Source organism: Pundamilia nyererei, unplaced genomic scaffold (assembly GCF_000239375.1).
Source record: "Pundamilia nyererei isolate P.nyererei 1_Seehausen unplaced genomic scaffold, PunNye1.0 scaffold00044, whole genome shotgun sequence".
NCBI classification, from domain to species: domain Eukaryota; kingdom Metazoa; phylum Chordata; class Actinopteri; order Cichliformes; family Cichlidae; genus Pundamilia; species Pundamilia nyererei.
Genome location: NW_005187445.1, coordinates 304,872 through 329,320, shown reverse-complemented (window position 1 = coordinate 329,320; position 24,449 = coordinate 304,872). Strand labels below are relative to the sequence as shown.

The 24,449-nt window shown below is 39.0% G+C and overlaps 2 protein-coding genes across 3 annotated transcripts in view; both read right to left on the bottom strand.

The window, feature by feature from the left end:
• The window catches only part of kdm5bb (lysine demethylase 5Bb), a 24,055-nt gene extending 20,727 nt beyond the window's left edge, over nucleotides 1–3,328 (bottom strand). For both annotated transcript variants that reach the window (XM_005731590.2, XM_013910497.1), the window contains exons 1-4: nucleotides 2,980–3,328; nucleotides 1,662–1,739; nucleotides 1,194–1,316; nucleotides 705–875 (exon numbers count right to left, since the gene is read on the bottom strand). In XM_005731590.2, the coding sequence (XP_005731647.1) occupies nucleotides 705–875; nucleotides 1,194–1,316; nucleotides 1,662–1,739; nucleotides 2,980–3,132 (525 nt within the window). In that variant the 5' untranslated portion in view covers nucleotides 3,133–3,328. The remainder of the gene's footprint in view (nucleotides 1–704; nucleotides 876–1,193; nucleotides 1,317–1,661; nucleotides 1,740–2,979) is intronic.
• A 6,710-nt stretch (nucleotides 3,329–10,038) lies between these two features.
• tuba5 (tubulin alpha 5) lies at nucleotides 10,039–19,816 on the bottom strand. The gene is made up of 5 exons (XM_005731589.1): nucleotides 19,547–19,816; nucleotides 17,660–17,885; nucleotides 15,596–15,744; nucleotides 12,660–13,340; nucleotides 10,039–10,475 (listed from the first exon to the last, which is right to left on the bottom strand). Exons 1-5 carry the CDS (start codon nucleotides 19,547–19,549, stop codon nucleotides 10,191–10,193), a joined length of 1,344 nt encoding a protein of 447 aa, XP_005731646.1. The 5' UTR covers nucleotides 19,550–19,816; the 3' UTR covers nucleotides 10,039–10,190.
• Nucleotides 19,817–24,449: the final 4,633 nt, after the last annotated feature.

Genomic DNA, 24,449 nt, shown 5'->3' with positions numbered 1-24,449 from the left:
TATATACATTGGGTGAATGTGCAGTAGTAGCAGCAGCATATATACTACATATATATATATATATAGCAATAAGACTACTATATTACTAAGAATGTTTTTAATCATAAAAAATGATTTAATCAGTATATTACAACACAGTACTCCATGCTACATGTGTGCCTTTCACTCCTACACTGCTGAGGCTGTTAGTCTCTCTAAACTCAGCTGGGTATCGATGCTGCAGTACTCCCAAAATTAATGAAACAAGAAGAAATTTTAAAAGAAGAAGAAGAAGAAAACAACAAAAAGAGGATGGCAACCGTGACCCATCATCTTTATGGAAACTGCCAGATGATAATTGCTTTAGTCAACAAGATCAGAAAGAAACATTTGCTGTTAAAATGAAAGTTGAAAATGTATTCCACTAAACGACACGCAAGCGAATCTAAAGTCGCACTAAAGCTCCCGAATGTATGAAAAAGATCTGGCTGCTTTAATATCTGCTGCTTTAAAGCACTTACACTTTGTATTGGGATGGTTACTTTTTATTTTACAGTAAGGTACAGCACTGCATGTATACTTTGCATTAGCACAAGTCGAGCAATGAAAGTAGAAAACATCCCCTAAATGGGCATTTCTCATTATAGTTAGTGCACAGACCAGATGAGTCACACACTACTGGGAAAAAAGATATGTTGTCAGGCTGATGCATGGGTCTAACTCACCAGCAGGTTTGCTCCATTCTGAAACAGATTGTAGGGATAGAGGATTCGCTCGTAATGCCCTCGCAGGTGTGAGCCAACGGCTTTGCCAGGGGCGAAGCCCATGTGAAGCGCAATCTTGGTCCATCGCCTGTCCCGGCAGACGATGTCAAACCCGCCCTCCTCTGCTACCAGCTGAAGTGACACATAGTTTGTTATAAGAGTGGTTTAACTAGATTATTACACATAAATGGACAGTTCTTCCTGCATATAAAAAGGTTTTCATCTTCCACTAAAGGAAATTTCCAGGACTCTGATCTCTTAACAAGTACTTTTTGGTTTAATTTACTCAAATTTGAAATACATTTTTATTTATCAAATTGCCTCAAAAACAAGAGTCTTAACTAATCGTGTTTATGTGAGTAGTCACCCATCCAAAGGGTGTTTTTTCACTCAGCTAAAACCCCTGGGTATTTGATTTAAAAATGATGTGCAGTGCAAGCAAATATCAACCTTATTTAGCTTATATAAATCCAAAATCTTCCTCTCCACATGAGGAATCTTCAGGCTACATCCCTGCAAGTCCCAAAATTTCGCAATCTGGTCCAAGAAGTTGAGTTTGACTCTGGTTTGTGCCTGAGAAAAGAGACAAGCAATGAAAAGTCAGCTAAAGACCAAGAACACCAAGAAGATTACTGAGGGACATGACAGCAAAACCAGAAAAAATGAATATTAGGTGCTGTTCTGCTGTTTTTGTAGAACATAAATAATTGCACTTTCAGTTTTAAATCCAGTAATCCTTTATTTTGTAACATTATTCCAAAGCAGTAATAACATTACTGGTGTTTGTTTCATTGTAGCCTCAGTGGGTTTACTGGCTACGTGAATGAGTTAAAAATAGAACAACATTTCAGAGTACTGATCCACAGAAAGATAAACGAGTCAAATGAGGGCTGGTATGATCTGACTAGCAAAACTCACCTCCAGTTCATTGAGCCTTTGGATCCGAGGAACAAAGTGAAGCTTGTCGATATCGCAAGCAAATGGAGGCTGCCAACCCTAAACAGCAACAAAAATACAAGTGAAGGTCATTTAATTACATAGTCTTCTTTGACTTTCATTTTTGCAATAGTATGCCATGTGACTGAGGCTACTGTTTTTAAAAAAGAAGTTTTTCCCAGTTGTGTTTGGACCCAAATTAGCCAAACTTTTTTTCTTTTTAAACACTGGTGGCTTATCTAAAGTGAAATTAGCCAGGTAAAGAGGCATACGACTACATATTTGCAGGCTAGGCAAGGCCTGCTGATAGCTGAGAGAACAACAATCAATAAGCTCTTCAATACCACACACAAACTGGGCTATACAATGAAAACACCCATTCAACACCCATGCTGGGCCCCTAAAGTTCTTGTTTCAACTCTGAAGCCAACATCCCCCCCTCACCACTGGCACACAAAATGGCCAGATGGAAGACTCACTCACCAGCACAGCTTACCACAAAGCCAACATGGAGGACAACACCCTACAACACAGGCATATACATGAAGAGTGGCTCACTCTTAACAAACTCATATTCTTATAACATGCACGCCAGGGTGTAGGTCGCCGTAATATGGCGGATTTAACAATAACTTTTCAGAAAGAAAACCCAGTTGAGTCTTTGGCCCACAATGGGGTTCAATATCTGACACTTGGAAATGAAGAGTTAATCCTGGACTTGGCCAGGCGGAATAAAAACACCCAAAAAAGTGACGGGGCGCTCACTGGAGGGCGATGACCACTTCAGGATGCTCTTGAGAAAATAATCCCTAATTAATACCAACTTTAGGTATGCGAGGACACTCGGGGACAAGCTGAGTAAAAGCATTGTCCCTCATATGATCACATCATGATCATCCTCTTCTTCTACGGAGCCTAATGGCTTCCGCATAGCCACCTATGTCAAAGCTGTGTGTTGAATTATGACAGGTTGAGCTGTTAGCCTGCGCTAGCCTAGCCAAGCAAAAGTGACTCAATGACTGAGACCATCGACGCTTTGTTGACACACGGCGAATCACGACTTTAACCCACTCAAAACACCGACAAGTCTACGAGGCTGCTGTCGGTCAAAAGCAGCGCGGCTACGTTGTAAATAGTCACGAATGAGAGGCAGCTAGCAGTGGCAGCACAAAGAATGAAACAACCGTTTATCCGCCATGTTGAGCAGTCCCTTTAAATCCCCAGCTCTCCGTCTTTAACGATGAACTAATTCAGCATCCGCGTCTCCTTAACGCTTTTTTTCACCTTTAATGACACTCACCGGGGGCGGCCGCACTTTACAAATGCCCGTTTTTTCAGCGATGGGACGGATCTTATTGATGAAGGCGTACGGGTCTCGAAATTCTTCCCAGCTGGGCTCGAAGACCGGGCACTCCGGAGGAGGCTTGAACTCGTCCGGCCGAGGCAGGCTCATCGTTTCGGACGACCCGGTGGTAGCTCGGACAGGACAGGTCACCGTTCGAAGAATGCTTTTTCAATTTAATTAATTAATTTTTATTTCCTGTCTATTCACCACTAGAGTGGGTGGCAGCCAGTCGACATCAACATGAGAGGAGGCAGCTTACACACACACATACACACACTCAAATACACACATAACCTACACACTCTTCCACTTACACACACACACACACATCCACTCACAGTGAGGAGAATGTTCCAAGGCAGTGAGCAGTGAGCACTTCCGCTCGAAAAACTAGACACCACGCAGCTCTTATCTATGCATGTGTAAATTCTCTGTTTCTGCGGTTAAATCGACGTATTAATCAGTAACTACTGAAGGAATATAGTTTACAGCGTGTCCTGTAATGTGATATCTTAAATTACGCAGGACTTTACAGACAGAAATCATAGTTTTATTTATTTATTTTTTTCATATCCTCATGTTTTGTAACTGTACCCTGGAACAGGATATACTCCACTTTAACGTGGGGCTGATTCGAAATTAGGCCACTTGGAAATTTCGTTTTAATTCAGTTTTCACAACACAACACTCTCTTTTTTAGCGTAAGACAAGACCCTACAATATCAGAAACACAACCCCAACAATCAAAGTATCCCCTAAGAGCAAGCACTTGGCAACTGTGGGGAGGAAGAACTCTCTTTTTAACAGAAAAAGATCCCCAGAAGACTGTCCTTAGCCAAGGGCAACATCTGCCATGACTGTTTGTGGTATGAGGGTAAAGAGAAGACAAAAAAGAGGATAACAGAGCATGCTGCAATAATTAAAAATAAAAAATAAAAAATCAATAAAGTTCACACCAATCCTACAATTCTTGCCACTCACAAACAACAGATAAGGACTCATGTTAAATTTCACATACATAAAGGTGCATATCAATGCAACAGCATCGGCAAATTCTTTAAGCTGCTGGCCCTGTCAACACTAACAGAAAACAGGGGGAAAAAACTATATATTACTTATAACACCATAAGAAAGGGATCATTGAGGATCACCTGATCTAGACCAAACTATAAGGTTCATCAGAAAGAAATGTTTTAAGATTATTCTTAAAAGTAGAAAGGCTGTCTTTCTCTTGAACCCAAATTTGGGGCTCTGTTGGACTAATCTGGTAATAATATTTCAGAATTTATATTTAATGTGAAGGATTTTAAATTAAATTCAAAATTTTACAAATAGCCAGTGAAGAGAAACTAATACGGGAGAACTATGTAGATACGAAGTGTATGCCACCTTGTGAAAAAGATAATTAATTAAATAGCAACGACTATATAACTAGATGGGGATTCACAGTGTAGGTATATGAAAATGTTTAATTCATTTCTAGAAAAAGGAAGTAACTAACTTCAGTATTTTGTAAGTGTGATGTGTTTTAGGCTTACTTACTTACTTACTTCACAGTTGACGTGTTTGTACTGCGCTAAAAACCAGAGGTACTGTCTTATTAATTATTTAATTACTTGCAGATCAAATTACAATATAATCATCAAATAAAGTGACATACATGCATTCATAGAATGAGTAAAAACTAATGATTTAACTCATTTAAGGAGCTTGGAAAGAAGCCCAGTCACCTTCTTTCCAGTCTTCTTTGACTACCATGACCTGGATGACTGAGAACTACACAGACAATGATTCAACTCCTAACCATCAATAAAAACACGTTCCTTTGTCATTGTGGCATTTGAATATCTTTAATTCCTCTTTTGGATGTTTTCTCACTAATTATGTAAAAAGAAATTTCAGAAACAAATTTCAGAAAAATTTGCATTACCTTTTGCCTTTTAATTAAAACATGTTACACAATTTCAAATGCAAATTCAATCATTTTCATAGCTTATTCAGTATAATGAAAGTTTCTTGTCATGTAAAGCTTTAAGCTTGCCACATTTTGATATCTACACTTTTACCTTATAGCTACGAACACACATTTTACTCGCCTAATTCTACATAGTTTCGTTTTATTTATAAATACAGAACCAGGTTGAGGGAGGGGCAGCCAGTTGAACACAGGACAAAAGAAACTTTGGAGGACTGGACCCCGCCCACATGATGGCGTAATGGCCTACTGCCGGAATGGCCAACACGTGGCCCAGGGACCACAAACTGTTCACCAAAGGCACCAATTTGGCAGTGAAATCTATATTTAGGTAAATAAAGTGTTTTCTATTCCTTGTGCAATATCATTATTATGCAGGTGAAAACAGATGAAGCAGGCTGTGTAAATCATAAAGGTGTAAAAACACTGTTGTAATCAAGAGTAGGGTTTTGTAAATAAATAACTCAGAAGACGTTTTGTTCCATGATGGGGTAAGATATTTGGCACTAAAACATGAAATAAATACATAATCTATCCCGGTCAGCCAAAAGTTAAGGTTAAAAGTATTTCTCAATACAGCTGAGACATCTCAGGCTGCACGTCATGTGCATTGTACATGGATCATTAAACAAGACAAATATATGTTTTAATTGGACTCCTTAATTCTGAAAAGCTTGTGTTTTTGCCACTACTGAGTCAAACCTCTCAGTATTCACAAGAAATAACACCATCTGATTTCTGTGGATTTCTCCAAAGGCAGTTTAAGTATAAGCTTTTAAGGTCAATATTTCACAATTGTTTGCAACTAATATCTGTTTAAAATGGACATTATTATGTCATGGTCTTGTCTGACCTAACTTAATTTAAATTACTTTGGATGCCTCTAGCTGGCAGCCACCATGCATCTGCTCCACAGGCTCAAAATCTTAGCTAACGCCAAAAAGTGAAACGACTCTTTACTTTTTCTACTTCAGCGTCAGCCTGTAACAGCTGGCAGCGAATTGCGGGTAATATCAAACGAATTTCATGCTTCCAATTATAATAAAAACACAATATAATGAAGTTGTGCGTTAAACGCCTTTCTTCTTTACTGAGTGACTTATGTTTATGCTTGCGCGGAGGGATACGTGCAGGTGACACTTTTAACGGCTGCCCGGACTCGTTGTTTAAATAGACACTGAGCGCAGTTTGATTAGATGTATCTCATAAAACATCTGCTTCTTTCTTTCTTTCTTTTTGTTTTTGCCATGAATACTAGTTATTATCAGTTAACTTCCACACAAAGTGGAGTAAACAGTTAAATAAATAAAGAAAATGCAGTATATATTTTGTTTTACCAAACAATAGTAAAACTTGCCCCAGTTTTTCTGTGGATTTAGGCTGTCTCATAATCCCAAACTGACTCCATGATGTTGGGATCACTGCTCTGTGGGGACCAGTGCCATCTGTGGCTCTTTGTCTTTCAGTTTACTGATTATTCATCCTGGATCTGGCTGTGTGCATTGAAGTAATGGCAGCTTTAATTTTGCCCACCTCACTTACTGTACTGTTTGTCAGATAAGAATCTAAACATCCAAGAGTGCATTTGCACAGCACTGTGTGTACTAATCAGAGGCAGCTGCTGTAATAAACTGGCTAACAGCTGCTACCTTACACTTAACCCTAACACTTCCTAAGAAGATGAAACTGCTATTTTAATAGAGGAAACTGGTGGTTTTCATACTTTAGGCCAGGGGTGTCCAAACCTTTTGTCCAATAGTGCCATATTTATTCATGGGGATATCACCCAGGGGCCAATAATCTTTCTCAATCGTTTTTTTCTTTTTGAGGTGTAAACATGGTTTTTTTTTTAAAAACAACAAAAAAACAACAACAACCAGGCATTTTCATTAACACAAGAATAATGGTGACAAAATAAAACTACTTTTGATTCACATATGGACAGTAAAATAACACAAAGGTCAAGCTGTCTGAAATACATGAAACTTCAGTGAAGCTGCTGAATATCAGTGTCTCATGTTAATTGTAATCGATACGTACTTTTCTGTTGTTGTGTGAGTGTATAAAAGTGTTATACACCGATTGGTTGCATCTCATGGTGCTGACAACATGAGGTAAACAAAGAAATTGCACTTTATTAATTCTGTTTGTGGCGGGCCATAAATAATGCATTTGAGGTAGGCACTGGATTTTGGACATGTCTGCTCTAGGCATTTGAGTTTAACAACAAGTCAAAAAAGGGAGCTTGCAGGATATCGATTTCTGTGGATGTGATATAAGGCCATGAATAGAAGTTTTAAGTAGAAATAAGATGAAACAAAGAGAAATAGTGATATTTTTACTGAGCACATCTGAAGGGAGATTAAAAAACAGTTTGCACATGGAAACAAAACAAGCAACAACACTGAGACCAGTGTACACATATCCAGGCTATAGTTGCCTGTTAACCCTATTTATGTGAAAATAGAGTATATTTGATTAACATAAAAACAAACATTTATTAACATGAACCAGGCCACCCGTAACCCACTTAGGGGGGTTAGATGTTAGATTAATGCTAAATTGAAACTGCATGTATGAAATTCACTTAAAATAACTTAAACCGTGCTCGTGAGGAATGGCTGAGCAGTAAATACAAAAGATGTAGTGGCATCTTTTTATTTCCCTTTTTCCTGATTAGTGCAGCGTGGTTATGTAAAGAAAACATAAAGCTAATAAAAATCAAAATAACTGTAAATCTCAAACTTAAAAGGACCTGAAACAAAATAACTGAGGAAACACCTCTGCATCCGATTACATCCTATTTCAGTTGATTCCTTAGAAGTACAGCTGCCGTGGCCTACTTACCAACATCACCTGATACAGTGAATCTGGAGGGGAGCTGCAGGTCCAGCCTGCGCTCACGGTAACCCGTTCCAAACCAGAGAATGCCATTTAATTACTAAATCGGCTTACAGCAGTGTTTACATGATTGTTCAGAGATAATTGTAATAAGCAAAGAGTGGAGAAACATATCTGAAGAGAAACCTCACAGAATATCTTTCCCTCCTCCATAACAAACCTGACACATTTTCACAGGAACCAGACCAATAAAGACTCCAGATGAGGTCCAAAAGGACCCCGGTACTGTCAAAGCAGAGACTGGTTTGGGTCCAAAGCAAAAGAAATTCATTTTTAATTTGTAACAAAGCTAGGTTACAGGTACTGGGTGTGAAGTGTGGAATTGCATTCATTGCATTCTTTTAAATGTCCACCAGGAGGTGATATCTTTGGCTGCAAAAAGCTTTCCAGTCCTATGGAAGTCTATGGGAAAATTGGGACAGGATCAGAAAGGAATACATCAGAGGGAAAGCTCAGGCCGAGCAGTTTGGAGACAAAGTTTGGGAAGCAAGGCTTGGACATGTGCAGAGGAGGGATAGTGGATTTATGAATATGAAGCTACCAGGCAGGAAAACCGTGGAGAAGATTCACGGATGTAGTGAAGGAGAACAAGAAGAGGTGTGACGGAGGATGATACTGTTGCAGATCAGTTTAGCAGCTGAAAGAAGAAGCTTCCCTGATACATCTGATTTTACTGTCTTGTCTTTGTTTTACTTCCTGTTCTGAAATCGTGTTTCTGCCCATAGAAACTTTAATTAAGAAATCAGATTATCCATTCCAGTGTTTAACACTGAAAATTGTCCAAGATTCGAGCACTTTCACAATTTAAAGCTGTTCCACTTCCCGCCTTTGTCCCATCATGACACTGTGAGAGTGTTTTAACGGAAATGTAGACAAGAATTTAGTCGTCAACACCTGTGGAGCAACTCATGGCATCACTGCATGGGCCACCTATGTATTTATTTTCAATGGGAATTATTATACAGTTTCTCCTGTTCTGTTATCCTGTTACAATGGTGAATGCCTGTATTAACACGGCTGAAGTTTGGAATAATGATGTCATTGTATAAATAACTGTATTCAAGCTTCACACTGCTGTAAACACAATTTTGTAAAAAAAAAATGTTTCTGTTTTTGGCTCTCCATGATATCCCTGAGAGGCAATAGTTCTAATATGGTCACGTAAGCACACATCTTCCCTTCAAAGCTGCTATTTAACAAGGATCCGCACATCAATTAAATTCAATTTTACTTCTATAGCACCAAATTACAACAGATGCCCCAGAGCACTTAATGATGTAATGAAAACACAAGAAAGTAGTTGCTTTTAAGGGATACAGCAGGGAGCCAAAAAGTTTTAAATAAGGATTATTTTGGTCTGTGAACAATACAAAGCTATTCTAGCAGATAAAAATAAAAATATGTTGATAGAATTGAGCATAACACTCGGTGAAAACTCAAGCAAGACATACTGGAGATGAGGGTGACATGTCCCAGTGATCTTCAGTCATATTTTTGTATGCTGTATAGTTTCTGGAACACCACAACACCTTGTTGACCATTTTGCTGCATGTTGCTCTGCACGGTGTTTGACTGGCTGCTATTCACAGTCAAACGACACATCTCAGGAGGACACGCAGCCAAACGAGAGGAAGCTGTTATTTTTAGTGGGTGGTGAAGCGGTTAGCAAAGGTGCTTCAAAGCAAGAAGGTTCTAGGTTCAAACCTGGGGGACGGCTGAGTTTGTTTGCGTATGCATGTTCTATCTGTGCCTGCGTGGGTTTCCTCTCGGTACTCCTGCTTCCTTTAACAGTCTAAAGACTTGCACGTCAGGTGAATTGGTGATTTTAAATTTGAGTGTGGTTGTCCTGTGTGTAATACAATTCCCACCTAAAGGCAGCTAGGATAAGTCCCAGCGTACATAGAAGAAAATGAGTGAAATAGTAACCTGCTATTTGATTAATAGGCTCTTCTTATTAGTCATAGGTAACGTTTGACACCAGTGGCTTGCGTGAAGTGTAGATGCAGACAGGAAATATGAGCAGGAGGGGGGTGGAAAGGCTTGCATCAAAGACCCCTTGGCCTGATTTGTAAGGGGGTCACATGTGGTTATCTGGCACCATCTTAGACCACCGAGTCTCTGACAAGTTTCACACAGAATATGCAAAGACAAAATTTATTCAGAGCACAATTCAAATACAACTTAGCTCACATAAAAATGGCATTACAAGAAAGGCACTGAGAAATGCATCGCTTTGGTTATTTAGGATTAAATAACAGCTTTGCTGTCACAGATTTAAGCCTTACAAATTTCAGTATTCTTCGTCTTCGTCGGGGTTCATTTGGCCCAACTCCTCGTAATCTTTCTCCAAACAAGCCAGGTCCTCTCTGGCCTCTGCAAACTCTCCCTCCTCCATGCCCTCACCCACGTACCAGTGGACGAATGCACGCTTAGCGTACATCAGGTCAAATTTGTGGTCAAGACGAGACCAGGCTTCTGCAATAGCAGTGGTGTTGCTCAGCATGCATACAGCCCTCTGGACCTTGGCCAGGTCTCCACCAGGAACTGCAGTTGGAGGCTGGTAATTAATGCCGACCTGTAAAGACAAAGTTAAAAGTCAGAAACATGACGGATCTTAAATGCAACCCAGCAACTACTAAATATGTTTTCCCTGACCGGCTGGCAAATGGCTGCAGGAAGTTGCAGTTATGATTGATTTCAGCAGTCAGCCATTTTTGGCATGAAAGATACCGACTTGTCTCCAAACAGTCACCAACTAATCATCAAACGGTAGTGAAAACTGAAAAAGTGAGATGCAAACCAGAAATGGAGAATGTTCACCTGTAATGTAAAAAGACGCGTTTTACTTGCTACACGTGTTCTCTAGTGATGCCTGATTTCATGGGGTCAGTGACTGATTTCCCGGCCTGTGTAACTACTGATTACATCTGACATCATTAGCCATTTCTAGGTTTAAATGCTCCTTCGCAGACACTGAGGAACCACTTAGGGTTAAAACAGTCAAAATTCTCTACCCTGTTCTTTCGGGTGTTAAAGATTAACATCCAGGCAGCCATGGAAAGTGGATTTATGAGGTTTAGTCGAATGGTTTACACATTTGCCTAACAGTTAAATTCTGGGAGGAGACACAAATCCTGTTAGTTGAAGGGAACCAAACATAAAAATCTGCCAGATTATGGCACTTGCTATGGTGAATAAGGCAGTAGTGGGAAGTAGCTCTGAGCAGTTTGCAGAGGTGGTAGGTACCATAGTACAAATACTTCTTTACTGTGCTTAAGTACAATTTTCAGTTTTCTGTTTTTTACTTGAGTATTTATTTTTCACACAACTTTGTATTTTTTCTCCGTACATTTTAAGACCAATAACTGTACTTTCTACTCTTTACATTTTCAAAACAGGCTTCTCATTTTTGGTTTAAGACATTTGAGGGGAGTTATTATTTCACATCTAGCCTTTAAACATCAGACCTGTTTGAGCAGTAATAGTAACAATGAAAGGCAATCCTAATGGTCTATCAATCACTGGGGGTTATTGCATACAAAAAGATGAAAGCTACATAATTTATAGCCATTTTAAGCAGCTGTACCCAACTTCATTTATTGGTAAGAACTGTTCTGTGGTATTTGATAAACTGGAAAGCTAAAGCTTACATGCAAGTCCTCATTGGATAACTTCACATCATGTACAGAGTGGATCTACACACGATGTGAAGTTATGTGTTTTTTTCATGTGGAACACCCTGCAAAACAAACTAAGGTAGACTAACTATGTTAAAGGTTGCATTAAAACACTCAGCAATTTAATGCAGAATAAACAGGTTTGCTTGCCTCACTGTAATGAACTCACAGTAAACCAGTGTGTTGGACTGGTGTATAATGACTGTGGTGTTCATGAACTTTGCTAATGGAGCATCTTTCATGAACAGAGTTAGGAAACATTAAGTATAGTAGAGATGAATTTGGATTTAAGCTGATGATGCTTAGATTCATTCACTGAATTGCACATTAATATCAACTGTTTACCGTCTAGTACAAATACAGCATAAAAAGCATACTGTCTGTATACTAGACAGCATACTGTTTATCCTGTCTAGTATACAGACAATATAAACAGCATACTGTCAAGACAGTATGTCATGATAGCCTGTGAAACATCCGCTTACATCTTGTTGAATTCAGCTGTGTAAATCCACAAAGAGCAGTAAACCTCAGAGTAGCAGAGCAGGTCAGCTGATCACAGCTTGTACATATAGACAACCTATTGGAGCTCACAATAGAAATCATTATGAGTTGTGTTTCTTTTCGTCATGCTAATCCACAGGATGGAATGGAAGGAAGAAGACACTGAAAACCTCAGTCAAGAGCACCTCTGAGGTGATCCATCCACAATGCTACGTTAGTTGTTAACATGTTGCTGTGCAGTTTGGATTACTCTGTATGAAAAAGCTCTAAAACTAAGGTTAATGTCCACATGGCCATCTTAGCTTTTTCTGATGACTTTATGTGTTCAATCACTGATTTCTGGTCACATTAAATAAAATATGATGTCCATTTTGTAAATTATGGACATCATTGAGGTCAGAATTGAGGACTCTTCAGGGTATGTTCACTGGCCGGTCAATTTCTAATTAAGATCAACCCTTTGCTCGCTATTTCCTGTTTTCAAACACCAGGATGTTAATGTGACATTGTTTAGCTTGAGGTTTCAAAACAGAACTTCATACCATCCATCTTTTATAATGTCTCTGATGGCTACTAACCTTGAAGCCAGTGGGGCACCAATCAACAAACTGAATGGAGCGCCGGGTCTTGATATTTGCAATGGCAGCGTTCACATCCTTTGGGATGACATCGCCTCGGTACAGCATGCAGCACGCCATGTACTTGCCGTTACGAGGATCACACTTGACCATCTGGTTGGTCGGTTCAAAGCAAGCACTGGTAATTTCAGACACGGTCAGCTGCTCGTGGTACGCCTTCTCAGCAGAGATGATTGGTGAGTAGGTAACCAGAGGGAAGTGAATACGAGGAAATGGGACCAGGTTGGTCTGGAACTCCATCAGATCCACATTGAGGGCGCCATCAAAACGAAGGGAGGCTGTGATTGAGGAGACAATCTGACCAATCAGTCTGTTGAGGTTGATGTAACCAGGACTCTCAATGTCTATATTACGATGACAGATGTCGTAGATGGCCTCATTATCAACCATGAAGGCACAGTCGGAGTGCTCCAGGGTGGTGTGGGTGGTCAGGATGGCATTGTAGGGCTCCACCACTGCCGTGGACACTTTAGGAGCTGGGTAGATGGCAAACTCCAACTTGGATTTCTTGCCGTAATCGAGCGAAAGACGCTCCATTAGCAAAGAGGTGAAGCCAGAGCCGGTACCACCTCCAAAGCTGTGAAAGACGAGGAAACCCTGCAGGCCGGTGCACTGGTCGGTCTGACGAGACACAAGAGTTTTCAGTATTAAAGCAGCTAAAGCCAAATTTCATACAGTTTATCAAACAGGTAAGTAACCTTATTGATAGGGTGTTTCTTTCTGAAATTGTAGAGCCTTTTACTTTACATAATAAAGTATCTTGAGGTGACTGTATAAATAAAACTAAATTGAATTTTCATCATTTCTTTTTCACAACTGGTTCCATTTTTCCATTTCTTACAGGTTTCAGTTGTACCAAACCACGTGTGCATCAGTCTTGAGGACACCACAAGCCACTTTGCAGCATCTGCAGTTTTGATTATAGCAGCACAAGCAGAAGAAACAGAAGCCACGGCCTCCTGATGGAAATCACTATCAACCACCAAAACCAACTGCTTCCTACATGCACATGCCAGTTTCTGTTGAAGTTAAAATAAATTTTTAACTTCTAGCTATCATTTGGAAACAGTTGCTATCGTGGGAGTTTATCTCCCTTAACAGACCAATCAGCATGCATTAGCTGATTTTATACGGGGCCAAACAGCTTCACTATAAGAAAAACTTGTGGAAACTAAACAACTTTAAAAAACTTTAAAGAAAAACAACTTTTTTTTTTAAATTTAATGTGTTTATTGCCTAGAAGAAGGTGTAAATGGTTCTTTAGTCATTTGCTCCTCTTCTTTCAGGGCTATTTCATGAGTGCCTGTAGACAGTTTCTGTACAATGGGATTAAAAGGCGGAGGAGAAAGTTCCCCCAAATCTCTTCTAGTTGTAGTTCATGTGGGAAAAGTAGCTCAGATACTGTTAATGAGCACTGAAGCAAGCCACCAGTCTGGTTATCTTGCAATATTTTCTTTTATTGCATTTCACTTTGATGCCTGAGTTTTTAAATTTCTTGGAATCTGCCAGTGTTAAGTCTTGATGTATGCTCAATCATCCAGGTAAGTAAATCTCCAAAAGTTGATTCTGCTCATCTGGACGTAGCGTTTTGTGGGAGAAACGTTTCATCACTCATCCAAGTGACTTCTTCAGTCTCAGCTGACTGCAGATTTCCCCAATCTTATAAACAGTACATTTGCATAATGATTGAAACCAGCCCATTGAAGGAACAAAGGGCTGGGAGGTCAGTTCCTTAATCTTAACTATGCAAATTCTCATGACCACTGATCAAAGCCCACTGATCAATGGCCTCTCCAGGATGTTCTGGACAGGGAGTCAAGGAGGCCATTTATGTGAAAAGGGAAAGACCATCTCTGAATCGAGGAGGGGGCCTAAGGGTACATCTTTCGCCATCTTACAATGCTGTGATTGCAGCCATTCCCCAACTCTCTGTGAATGGTACTGATGGCCATTGATCAGTGGGCTTTGATCAGTGAGCTTTGGTCAGTTGTCTGTCGTTGGCTGCTTTCAGGTAGAAAGTGTACCAACCTGAAAATGATTAATAATAAACAAGTCTAAAATAAAATATTAACTGACTTTTTTTCATATTATGCTCATCTGCCTTATTCCTATAACTTAATTTAGCATCACTCACATATCCGTCTGTTCAATATGTATCAAAACCCACCAGCCTGTTAGCTTGCTATAGCCTAAAGGCTGAAAGTTTTATTACTGTATTGAAACCAGTTCTTCTAAATTCTGCTAATTATTATTTTATACCGGTGCAAACAGGTTTTATGGGGTTGTGCCAAAGTTGGTGCAACAGTTTCTTAAACACAAGCTACAACAAGCTATGCTGTGAGGTTAAGATGAGCAGGGAGGCGGGCCTGGGGTAACTGACGCCAGTTGCATTGGTATACTAGAGTTACCATCTCCTCATCTGATTCAAACCTAGAAAGGAAGCAGGATATTCCTTTAAGTGTCACGTCAATTATGATGCTTCTCCTTATTCCATGTCATGTATTCGCTCTAACAATAGGAATACAGCTGCTGTTTGACAGGAGTCACCTTAAAGCGAGAAGAGCTTAAATGGTTTGTTTCTGAAAAGGCAACAGCACAAGATGAACAAGGGTTATTTTAAACTGTGAGTCTAGTAACACAGATAAACTACCGGTATATAAAAAACCAACAACCAAAAAATCCAAAACGTTTTAAACTACAGTCACTAAACCTCAAAAAAAAATAAATTAAAAAAAATGAATAACTAGAGAGAAAAAAAGAAAACTTAAATAAAAGGTCCAAATAATAAAAAGGGTTTAATAATAAAACTATTATAAGAGCACCATTACCCCTACTGATAAAGAAAATAGCAGAGCTTCTCTTTCATCATTACTAACCATTTTACGGATGCGCTCCATGACTCCATCAATGATTTCTTTCCCGACAGTGTAATGACCTCGAGCGTAGTTGTTGGCTGCATCTTCTTTTCCAGAGATCAGCTGCTCAGGGTGGAAGAGCTCCCTGTACTTTCCGACCCTCACTTCATCTGAAAGGAAAGATCTCATTCAGACCCGACTCATCTCCCCTTTAGGTCATGATGCTGGTTCTTAGCCCCTGAATTTTGAAGGGGTTCTTTTCTTTTACTTTGAATTGTTATTTAGCACTGTGTTTGGTCCATAGATTTATTATTAGATTTGAGTTTCACATTTTTGCTCAAGTGTGTTGATTAGCATTCTTTGGGTGTAGTACCTTGTTTCCTAGCGTGCTGGTGTCTTATCTCAGTGTTCACCTGGTTTACTCTCCCCACTTCATTATCCTCGATTAAGTTCACCTGTTCCTTGTTACCGAGCTGTTTCTTCTCCCCTCATTAGCCCTCAGTGTATAAAAGCATGTGTATAAATAACCCCACCTTTTGGTTCAAACTACACAATCCTGCATTCCTCAAAGTTTTCTTTTCATTGTTTTGTTTGTATTTTGTTTTTTCTTATTTTGGATGTGAACTGCTTTTTAGGGGTTTTTATCTTAATAAACAACTCACTCTTTTTTTTGTCTGGCGTTTGTTTGCACACTCCTCACCTTTTAACACATCAATATGGTAATCCCGCCATTTTACTATATTTTACCAGTCAAGATCTAATCTAATGCAGTGAGGATGCAGGTGATAAAATGTAGACTTTACTCAAACGTGATACAGCGTGGAGCCATGAAGTTGACAAAATGTAGCAAGAGATAACCTGACAGGTCAAAAATATCAAATTATATTTTAACTTCACATATGAAGGTGCTTGCTTAAACGTTTAATCACATAAATAAATAAATAAATCTATAATATTTTACCAATCTGAAATAGGGAATACAGGACATTTCAGTTATTTATTATATTATAAAGTTGTCAAGTATGTTTCTGATTTGTGTAATCCACAAACTGTATGTAAAAAATGGATATGGCTACTATAGTGTTTTTTTTTTTTTTTTTAAATGCTTCAACATTGGGATTTAGTCCATTATACTGGGTTTGTGGAGTCTGGGGTTCATTGCTGTAGGGAGCCAAGGCTGGTTAGCAAGTTGAAATTATAAACTTTGCGTTCAGCACACAAACAAAAAGATCTGGAATTAGCATTGAGTAGACAAAATACTAGAATTTCATCAATCAAAACTGAAGCACAAACTTCTTCGACAGAGCATGTCACATTATTTTCCAGATAATTCTATCAAACTGCTCCAGCAATCACCAACAACACAAATACAACAAAGAGGTCCAGTTCAGTGGCTCAACAGATGAGTTGAGGCCTAGCAGGCAGGCACATCCACCACTGTACTGACTGCAGGAAGGGAGAAACTATCCCTACAGGCAAAATCTGTTCTTTATTCCTTTTCTTTTTTGGTTGTAAAATGCGCTTTTAAATGATATAAAGTTCTCTGTGGATTGACTCACCTCAAGTGGCCATTAGAGGAGCTGCAGCTTTTGACACTTGTGTTCATTTTTCAGCCCCAGAGGCTGCTGCTTGGGCTGCTGTAGTGAAGGTCTGCTCCTTAACTATGTTACTTTTCATTATTTATCCACAGGTCATGTGGTTTTTTGCAGAACCTTAGAGAAACTAAATTTGTGAAAGAAATATTTAATTTTAAGACCGTTCAGTGAAGGCTTAGTAAGCAGTTATATCAAATGAAACAATAAAAGTCTGGAAAAAGGTTGAGACATAATGGAAGAAAATGTTCTTTCCCTGCTCAAATCCACTGAATATTACCTTTCCACATCCAGCTGTTTACATAATATCCATTCAATAAAAGGTGAAGGACTCACGACTGCACTTGTTGCCTGGATACCAGTCTTAACTGCCCATGGTTCATGTGGATTGAAATGCGTAACACTTGATACTTATGACCACAGATAATTGGACCCCAAATGATAATTAAAAAAATAAGGAGGGTAAAAAAAGCACATAATCAAAGCTGCTCACCAACCACAGTGGGCTCCAGGTCCACGTATATCGCTCGTGGAACGTGACGCCCAGAGCTCCCAGTGTTGAAGAAAGTGTTGAAAGGATCTTCTCGAGAGTTTGCTTCAGCTGGAGAGTCCAGGAAGACGCCATCAGGCCCAACACCATGCTCCAGGCAGAAGAGCTCCCAGCAGGCATTTCCCATCTGGACACCTGCTTGGCCCACATGGATAGAGATGCACTCCCTCTGCACAGAAGATCAAGTTGGAAGCTTATCATAGACACAAAGTATAAATCAGCACAGTCACCAATTGGAAACATCATTCAGATTCACAAAAAAGGATCTTTAGAAGACAAGTTAACTATAAAACTGTACTTTTTTTGCCATGCTGGATGCATATTTGAAGTCAGCCTCATTTCAGATAAAGGTGCTCAGCACAGTAGCAGACAATGAAAGTTTTCTTCTTTTTTTTTTACCAGAGAAATTTAATTAGGGTGTTTTTCTGCATAGAGGAATTTCTGGCAACACCCAAGGAGATTTTGTTCAGAGCCAAAGGAAAATTACTGGAAACTTTTTAAAAAACTTTTTTAAATTTTACTCGAGTGGAATAAAAGGTTTATAAAATAATAAATGGATTGATGAAAAAGCCCAAAATACCAAGAAAATGCTTTCAAATCTCTCACATAGGTAAAAACAGACTTGTTTCCTTTACTGTTGTGAAACCACAGATTTAAACTAGGAGCCAAACAGAAAAGGTCCTCAGTATTTAAATTTAATTATCACTGAATTAAAAAAGAAAAGAAAAGAAAAAAGTTTTACTTTGGAGAAAAATGCTTTAATCACATTTGATGTGATTTTTGTTTGTTTGTTTTTCTTTATTTTGGAGGATTTATAAAAATGCAGGCAGAATGTTCAAGTGTCCATAAATCAAAATATGACAAAATTGCTTAAACTTGATTCTTCAAAATATAAAGAAATGCTAAAAGAAGTCGAATTACTCTAATTCAGACACATAAACTGAAGATATAAAATCCTAACTTAAGCTAAAAAGAAACACCTGTAAGAAAAGAAAAACATTAATGAAGAGATACTATGTAAGTATATAAAAATAAATGAAATTGCTCAATTTTAAATTATGCTGAAAGTAAAATATGTAAAATAATCCACTTATTTAAAAATCAAATAATATTTAAAGTAATTAGATTTCATAATTTGGCTTAGAATTTTACTTTCACACTGCAGTTAAGAGCTCAGAGCACAAACATCTCCTAATACACTCTCTTTTGTGCCGTGTCTGTGCCCTTTGTCTGTCTATTGTTAGGTGTAAACAATACTGAAAAACAGGCCACACTCATTTCAACACTTCACTGGTGCATCTTCCAAAATCTTCCAGTCGTGTTTCAGCATGTTGAAAATTTCAGCTCGTTTTACCCAGAGGCAGAACATCCCCTTAGATGGTTTTTCACTGTTGAGTGACAGTTTTTAAGTTATAGGGAGACAATAGAGAACATGAATGCTAAAACATGCGCAGCAAATCTTTAAATATGAACCAATAAATAGGCTACAAACTGCAGATTAAACCACCTGATAGGAAGAACAAAAGAAAACTGGAAGATCATGAGCAAAATTATGACACATCCAGGTCCAAGCACTCAATGTAGGTTTGAATTAAAAAGGGAAAAAAGGTCCCTTTTTTCGAGAAACATTAAAAATATACCAAAGTGTATTTACTTGCACTTTCTTCAGGGTATAGGCCCTTAAAATATGATTAAAGAATAATGTGAGCAACAGAACAAATTTATTCAGTGCAGACTGCGTGTGCAGAGCGGAGGTCATTGAGGAAAAAGTGATTTTTATGTATTAAAAACCAAACATTAAAGTTTCTAGATTTCCAGAGATTCCCTTACCATGTTGCTTCAGACGATTTTAAAAGCAGCTTCTGTTGTGGAGTATCTGAAGTTTAGCGTCTGTCAGTGAGGCTCTGGACAGACACAGACTGCGTAATTCCTCTGCCGCGTCCCGGGACGAGTAACGTGTCTCCACCAGCACAGCTCGGTTCTGTCCCGCGTGCTGCTCGCCGCTCTTTATACGTGTAGACACCTCTCAGTTGGGTCTGTCTGAAGGTGCTGATTCAGGGCTTTGGGAGGAGGGAGAAGACTGGTGTACGGAGGGAGGGATGAAAGCTTTCCTCCCCCATTAAGCCAGTTCTGCCTCAAAATGTTGTTTTAGACACTTTTCTGGCTTGTTGCTACTTGTATGCATTAGAAGATTTGGACAGAAAATCAGACACACTTGTCATCTTTGACAAGTTTGTTCACATTTTCCCTCTTGGTAGAGCAAAACCTGACTACAAACAACTCTCTGTTTTATAAAGTTATGACAGGTCTGTCAATCATTTTCCCCTTTTGACCTGAAAACAAACATTTAAAAACGAGGGAAGATGGAAAAATCTTTTTGGTTATACTGCTGAATTTAACCTGGTAAACCTTCAGTAAGTAGTAGCCACCTGCTAATAAACAAATACACTTGGTTTACTGACCATCAGCAGGTGCGAGTACCACCATAAAAGCAGAAGTCTGGCGGTTTACTGGTCGGGAGCATTCAGGTGTGGGTTAACACAATGTCAAAGAAGAGAGACACAAGCAATGATCTGAAAAAAGAAACTGTTGCTACACATCAATCTGGAAAGTTTTCAAGGTCATTTCTGAACAGTTTGAAGTGAATCAGATTATTCATAACTGGAAAATGAGACAGTTGCCGGAGTGGACATCCCAGGAAGTTTAACTGTAACTGTAACAAACATGGCTTGTTTGGAAGGATTGTGAAGAGAAATGCAGAAGTTTAGCAAAATTCTTGTTTAAAAAAAACATAGCTTGGTGACCTGTGTGTATTTTCAGTGATTTGAACAAAGCTTTCAGACTTTTCAACCATTAATATCTATGCACGCTTACAGATTTACACACACTGTTTGGGATACGCAAACAAAATCTCTGCACAGATCGAAATACACACATGTTGTTTAAGATACACAAGTATACGGTTTCGCTACAATAATGGCCTGAAAAAGGCTGTTCGTCTAAAAGGAACATGGCAGCACAGTTTGCAAAGGTATTTTCGAGCAAAACAAGTCTTCTGGAAAAACGTCCTCTGGACATATGAGACGAAAGTGGAGATGTTTGGCCATAATGCACAATGACACATTTGGCAAAAACCCAACACAGCATATCAGCACAAACATCTCGTACCAACTGTCAGCACAAAAGTGGAGGGGTGACGATTTCAGGCTTGCTGTGCAGCCACGGGACACCTTGAAATCACTGAGTTGAGCATTAACTCTTCTGTATACCAAAGTAGTCAAGAATAAAATTCGAGGCTATCTGTCCACATAGTTAAAAGTTGTATTGAAATTGTTTGCAACAAGACAATCATCCCAAGCACATGAGCAAAACTACAACAGAATATCTTAAAAAAGGAAAAGAAACCTCAAAGCAAACTTCAAACTGAAATGCTGTGGTGGGACCGCAAGAGAGCCGTGCATAAACAAATACCTGCAAACCTCAATGAACTGAAACAATTTTGTAAAGAAGGGTGGGACAAAATTCCTCCACAACGATGTGAAAGACTGATAAGGTCATACAGAAAACAATTACTTTAAGTTATTCCTGCTAAAGGTGGTTCTACTAGCTTCTGAGTCATGGAGTGTACTTTTCTAAGAATTGCACAGAACCCTGTGAAAAATGCATTTTTCACATAATCGTACATGAGTCAATTCAATATGGAGGAGTTAAAGAATGCTAAATTTTGCCTCTGAAAACATGAGAATCCCAAGAAACATAATTTTTCTGCACTGTCTGTGACATAAAACATTTAGTATTTTGCATACATGAAGAACCTTAAGAATATCAGCATGTATTGCAAAAATATTAAACTTGAAAACATATTTGATTTATTACTCAGGTTTGCATTTACATACATTTTCTGTTGAAGATCTCTACAAGAGAGTATCTTTCTCGCATTTGTGCCATGAAATCTAATATTTCTCTTTTATTAAAAAACCTGTTGGAATGATCCTGTGTCATCATTTGCTGGTTTTGAAAGGCAGTCTTTCACCAGTATCCGATTGCTCTGTTTAGCATTCATCAAATCAAAGCTTCAGATATCTGTCAGATAGCATTTCCTTTCTGGAATAAAGGTACTTAGTGGTGGGAAAAGCACCCATTGTTAGAGATATTACCAGAATTACATTTGGTGAATGTGAGTCTGAAACTCCCCCAAAGGGAGACTGTCTTAATTAGTTTTAGTTCTTAATTGTCTTAATTATTAGCTTGACATTTCCACTTTGTAACTTTTTAACTCCACAATTTTTCTTTTTTAATGTATTATTTGACATTTTTAGTTAAAATGAGCAATAATTAACAGTAAAATGCTGTTATTGTGTTCATGCTAGGCTAGGCTTATTTATTTATTTATTACCAGACTTTTACTTGCACACATAGTTGCAGTGTATAACAAAAAGTCACACATTATATTCTAGAGCAATAACTACTGTATAATATCAAAGCCTGGGTGAACAGGGGTGCCGAAGGAGCTGCAGCAGCCCCTGGCTGATTGTAGAGGACCTGCAAGTCCCCAGATATAGCTGTGTCGTGTTTAATTGAATTGTGTCAGTTATTTATTTTTAATTTGTAATTCAGTCCCACCATGGACATTAGTCTATTATTAATCATTAGTCAGTGATGCAATGCTGTCACAGGCCAGAAGGCCAGTATTTGGGAATGGACTCAAAAGCAGTTTGAAGTAGGCCCACACTGTAGGTGGTGTTGGGACCTGTCCATTATAGAAGGGATTATGGTCTTACTGGAGGAAGTGAGGAGACCAGTATCAACGTCCAAAGCTATGTGGGACCAGGGTTTGTGAGATGTGGCTAGGGGTTGGTGCAAACCTGAGGGTCAAAGGGAGTTATTCTTCCTGCATGCACAGATGGAACATGCTGCTACATAATCTTTAACATACTTTTCTAGAGTGAGAAAGGAAGGCACGAGATGAAGCTTACCTTGGGGCCCGCATTTGGGGGCTCCAGAATTGGAGGAGTCAACTATAAACTGTTTCTTCATGTTGAGGTTAACCAGGGCAGATGCAGAGGTGAACAGCTGCTTTAATTTTTTGAAGGCTGACTTGGCTTCTGGGGACCAAACTAAAGGAGTCTTGGTGGAGGTGAGTGAGTGTTGCGGATACCTGTAGTTCCGCATTAAGAATCGTTAAAAGTTGTCAAACCCAAGGAATCGTTGCAGGTGTTTCCAAAACGTGGGAGTGGGCCATTTGCTCACTCCCTGGATCTTTACTGGATACGTCTTCACCTGCCCCCCTACGAAAATGTAGCCGAGAAAAGTGACAGAGGGAGAGTGGTATTTGAATTTCTCCGACTTGACATCGATTTTCCAAGAGGTGTTGCAGGACACTCCAGACATGAACCTGGTGCTCCTCTAGAGATTTGGAAAAAAATCAGAATTTCATCTAAATACACAAAAACAAAGATGTTCAAACAGCACATCATTCACTAGTACCTGAAACACTGTGGGCACATTGGTGAGACCAAATGGCATGATTAAACACTCAAAGTGTCCCATGGGTTATTCTGTTTCTGTAATCATGGGTAACCAGGGATCAGAGGGGTGCCTGGAGAGGCAAGTAAGTGGAAGGTTTAACTGTTTGGACAATTTAATGTCAATTGTGTTTTGTTCTGCTCCAGTTGATAAGCACGTGAAGAGAATGAGTAAATTGGTTAAAAACTGAATGAAACTGCAAGTAACAAACAGGGTTTAGAATTTTTCAAGGAGTTGCCCAACCGTATCTCTGAAACTACCAGAATCTTTTGGTCGAATAGGACAGGTTGCAAGGATATGACCTGAAGACTGTACGTGGCCCACCATGTAAGATGAGTTTGAATTCCTTAACATAAACAATATGGACTAATGTATTGGGCTACACTTCCTCATCTTTGAGTTCAGGTGTTTTCACTCCCATTGCCGCAGATACATATAGCCATGCAGTCTGTCACTGGAAATCTTTTTATTAGAAAGAATGGGACCCTCTAAAGCAGCAGTCCCCAATTTTTTTTGTGCCACGGACCGGTTTATGTCAGACAATATTTTCATGGACCGGTCTTTAAGGTGTCGCGGATAAATACAACAAAATAAAACCTGGACCGGCACCAAAAAAAAGAAGATTTATTCATAACACACAGGAAAAGACCCAGGGAAACCAGGTTAACGATAAAAACTATTAAAAAAATAACGCTAAAAATATGATAAAACCATGAAAACCATAAATTTCACACCCGAGCCTCAACTCTCGCTGCCCAGTATCAAACGACTCACAGACCGGTACCGGTCTGGTTGTGAAATCTCTTCCCTCCCAGCTATTCTACGACTAACTGTAAGCACTATAATTGCAAAGTGCAAGTGTTTAGCTCCAGAGTAACTAATACAACAGATATACACATACAATACTCAATAACTGCATAGCTCCAAACCTCCTCTGGTCTTAAGATCAGCACAAAAATGGTTTACTGGGAGCCATGAAAAAGATGGACGTAGCTACGGTGAAGTCACACTTTGAAGTCTTGAGAAGAGCATTTTTGCTGTTTCCATCTTGGTGTTTTGAATCCGGACATGAATAGCAAGGGGCAAGTCAGACTTGTCAGTCACAACTGGTTAAGAAAGAATACCTAAAAGAACCAAAATGTACAAATTGAACTTATGCTTCTTATAAAATGAGTGACTGAGGACAGAAACTCATCAGGAAACTTAC

Excerpts from the sequence above, each read along its gene's own strand:
- tuba5 (XM_005731589.1), bottom strand. Across the intron at positions 15,745-17,659 it reads CCTGGAGCCCACTGTGGTTG|ATGAAGTGAGGGTCGGAAAG; the intron begins GTGAGCAGCTTT and ends CTTTCCTTTCAG. Across the intron at positions 10,476-12,659 it reads GGTGCCCCACTGGCTTCAAG|GTCGGCATTAATTACCAGCC; the intron begins GTTAGTAGCCAT and ends TTGTCTTTACAG.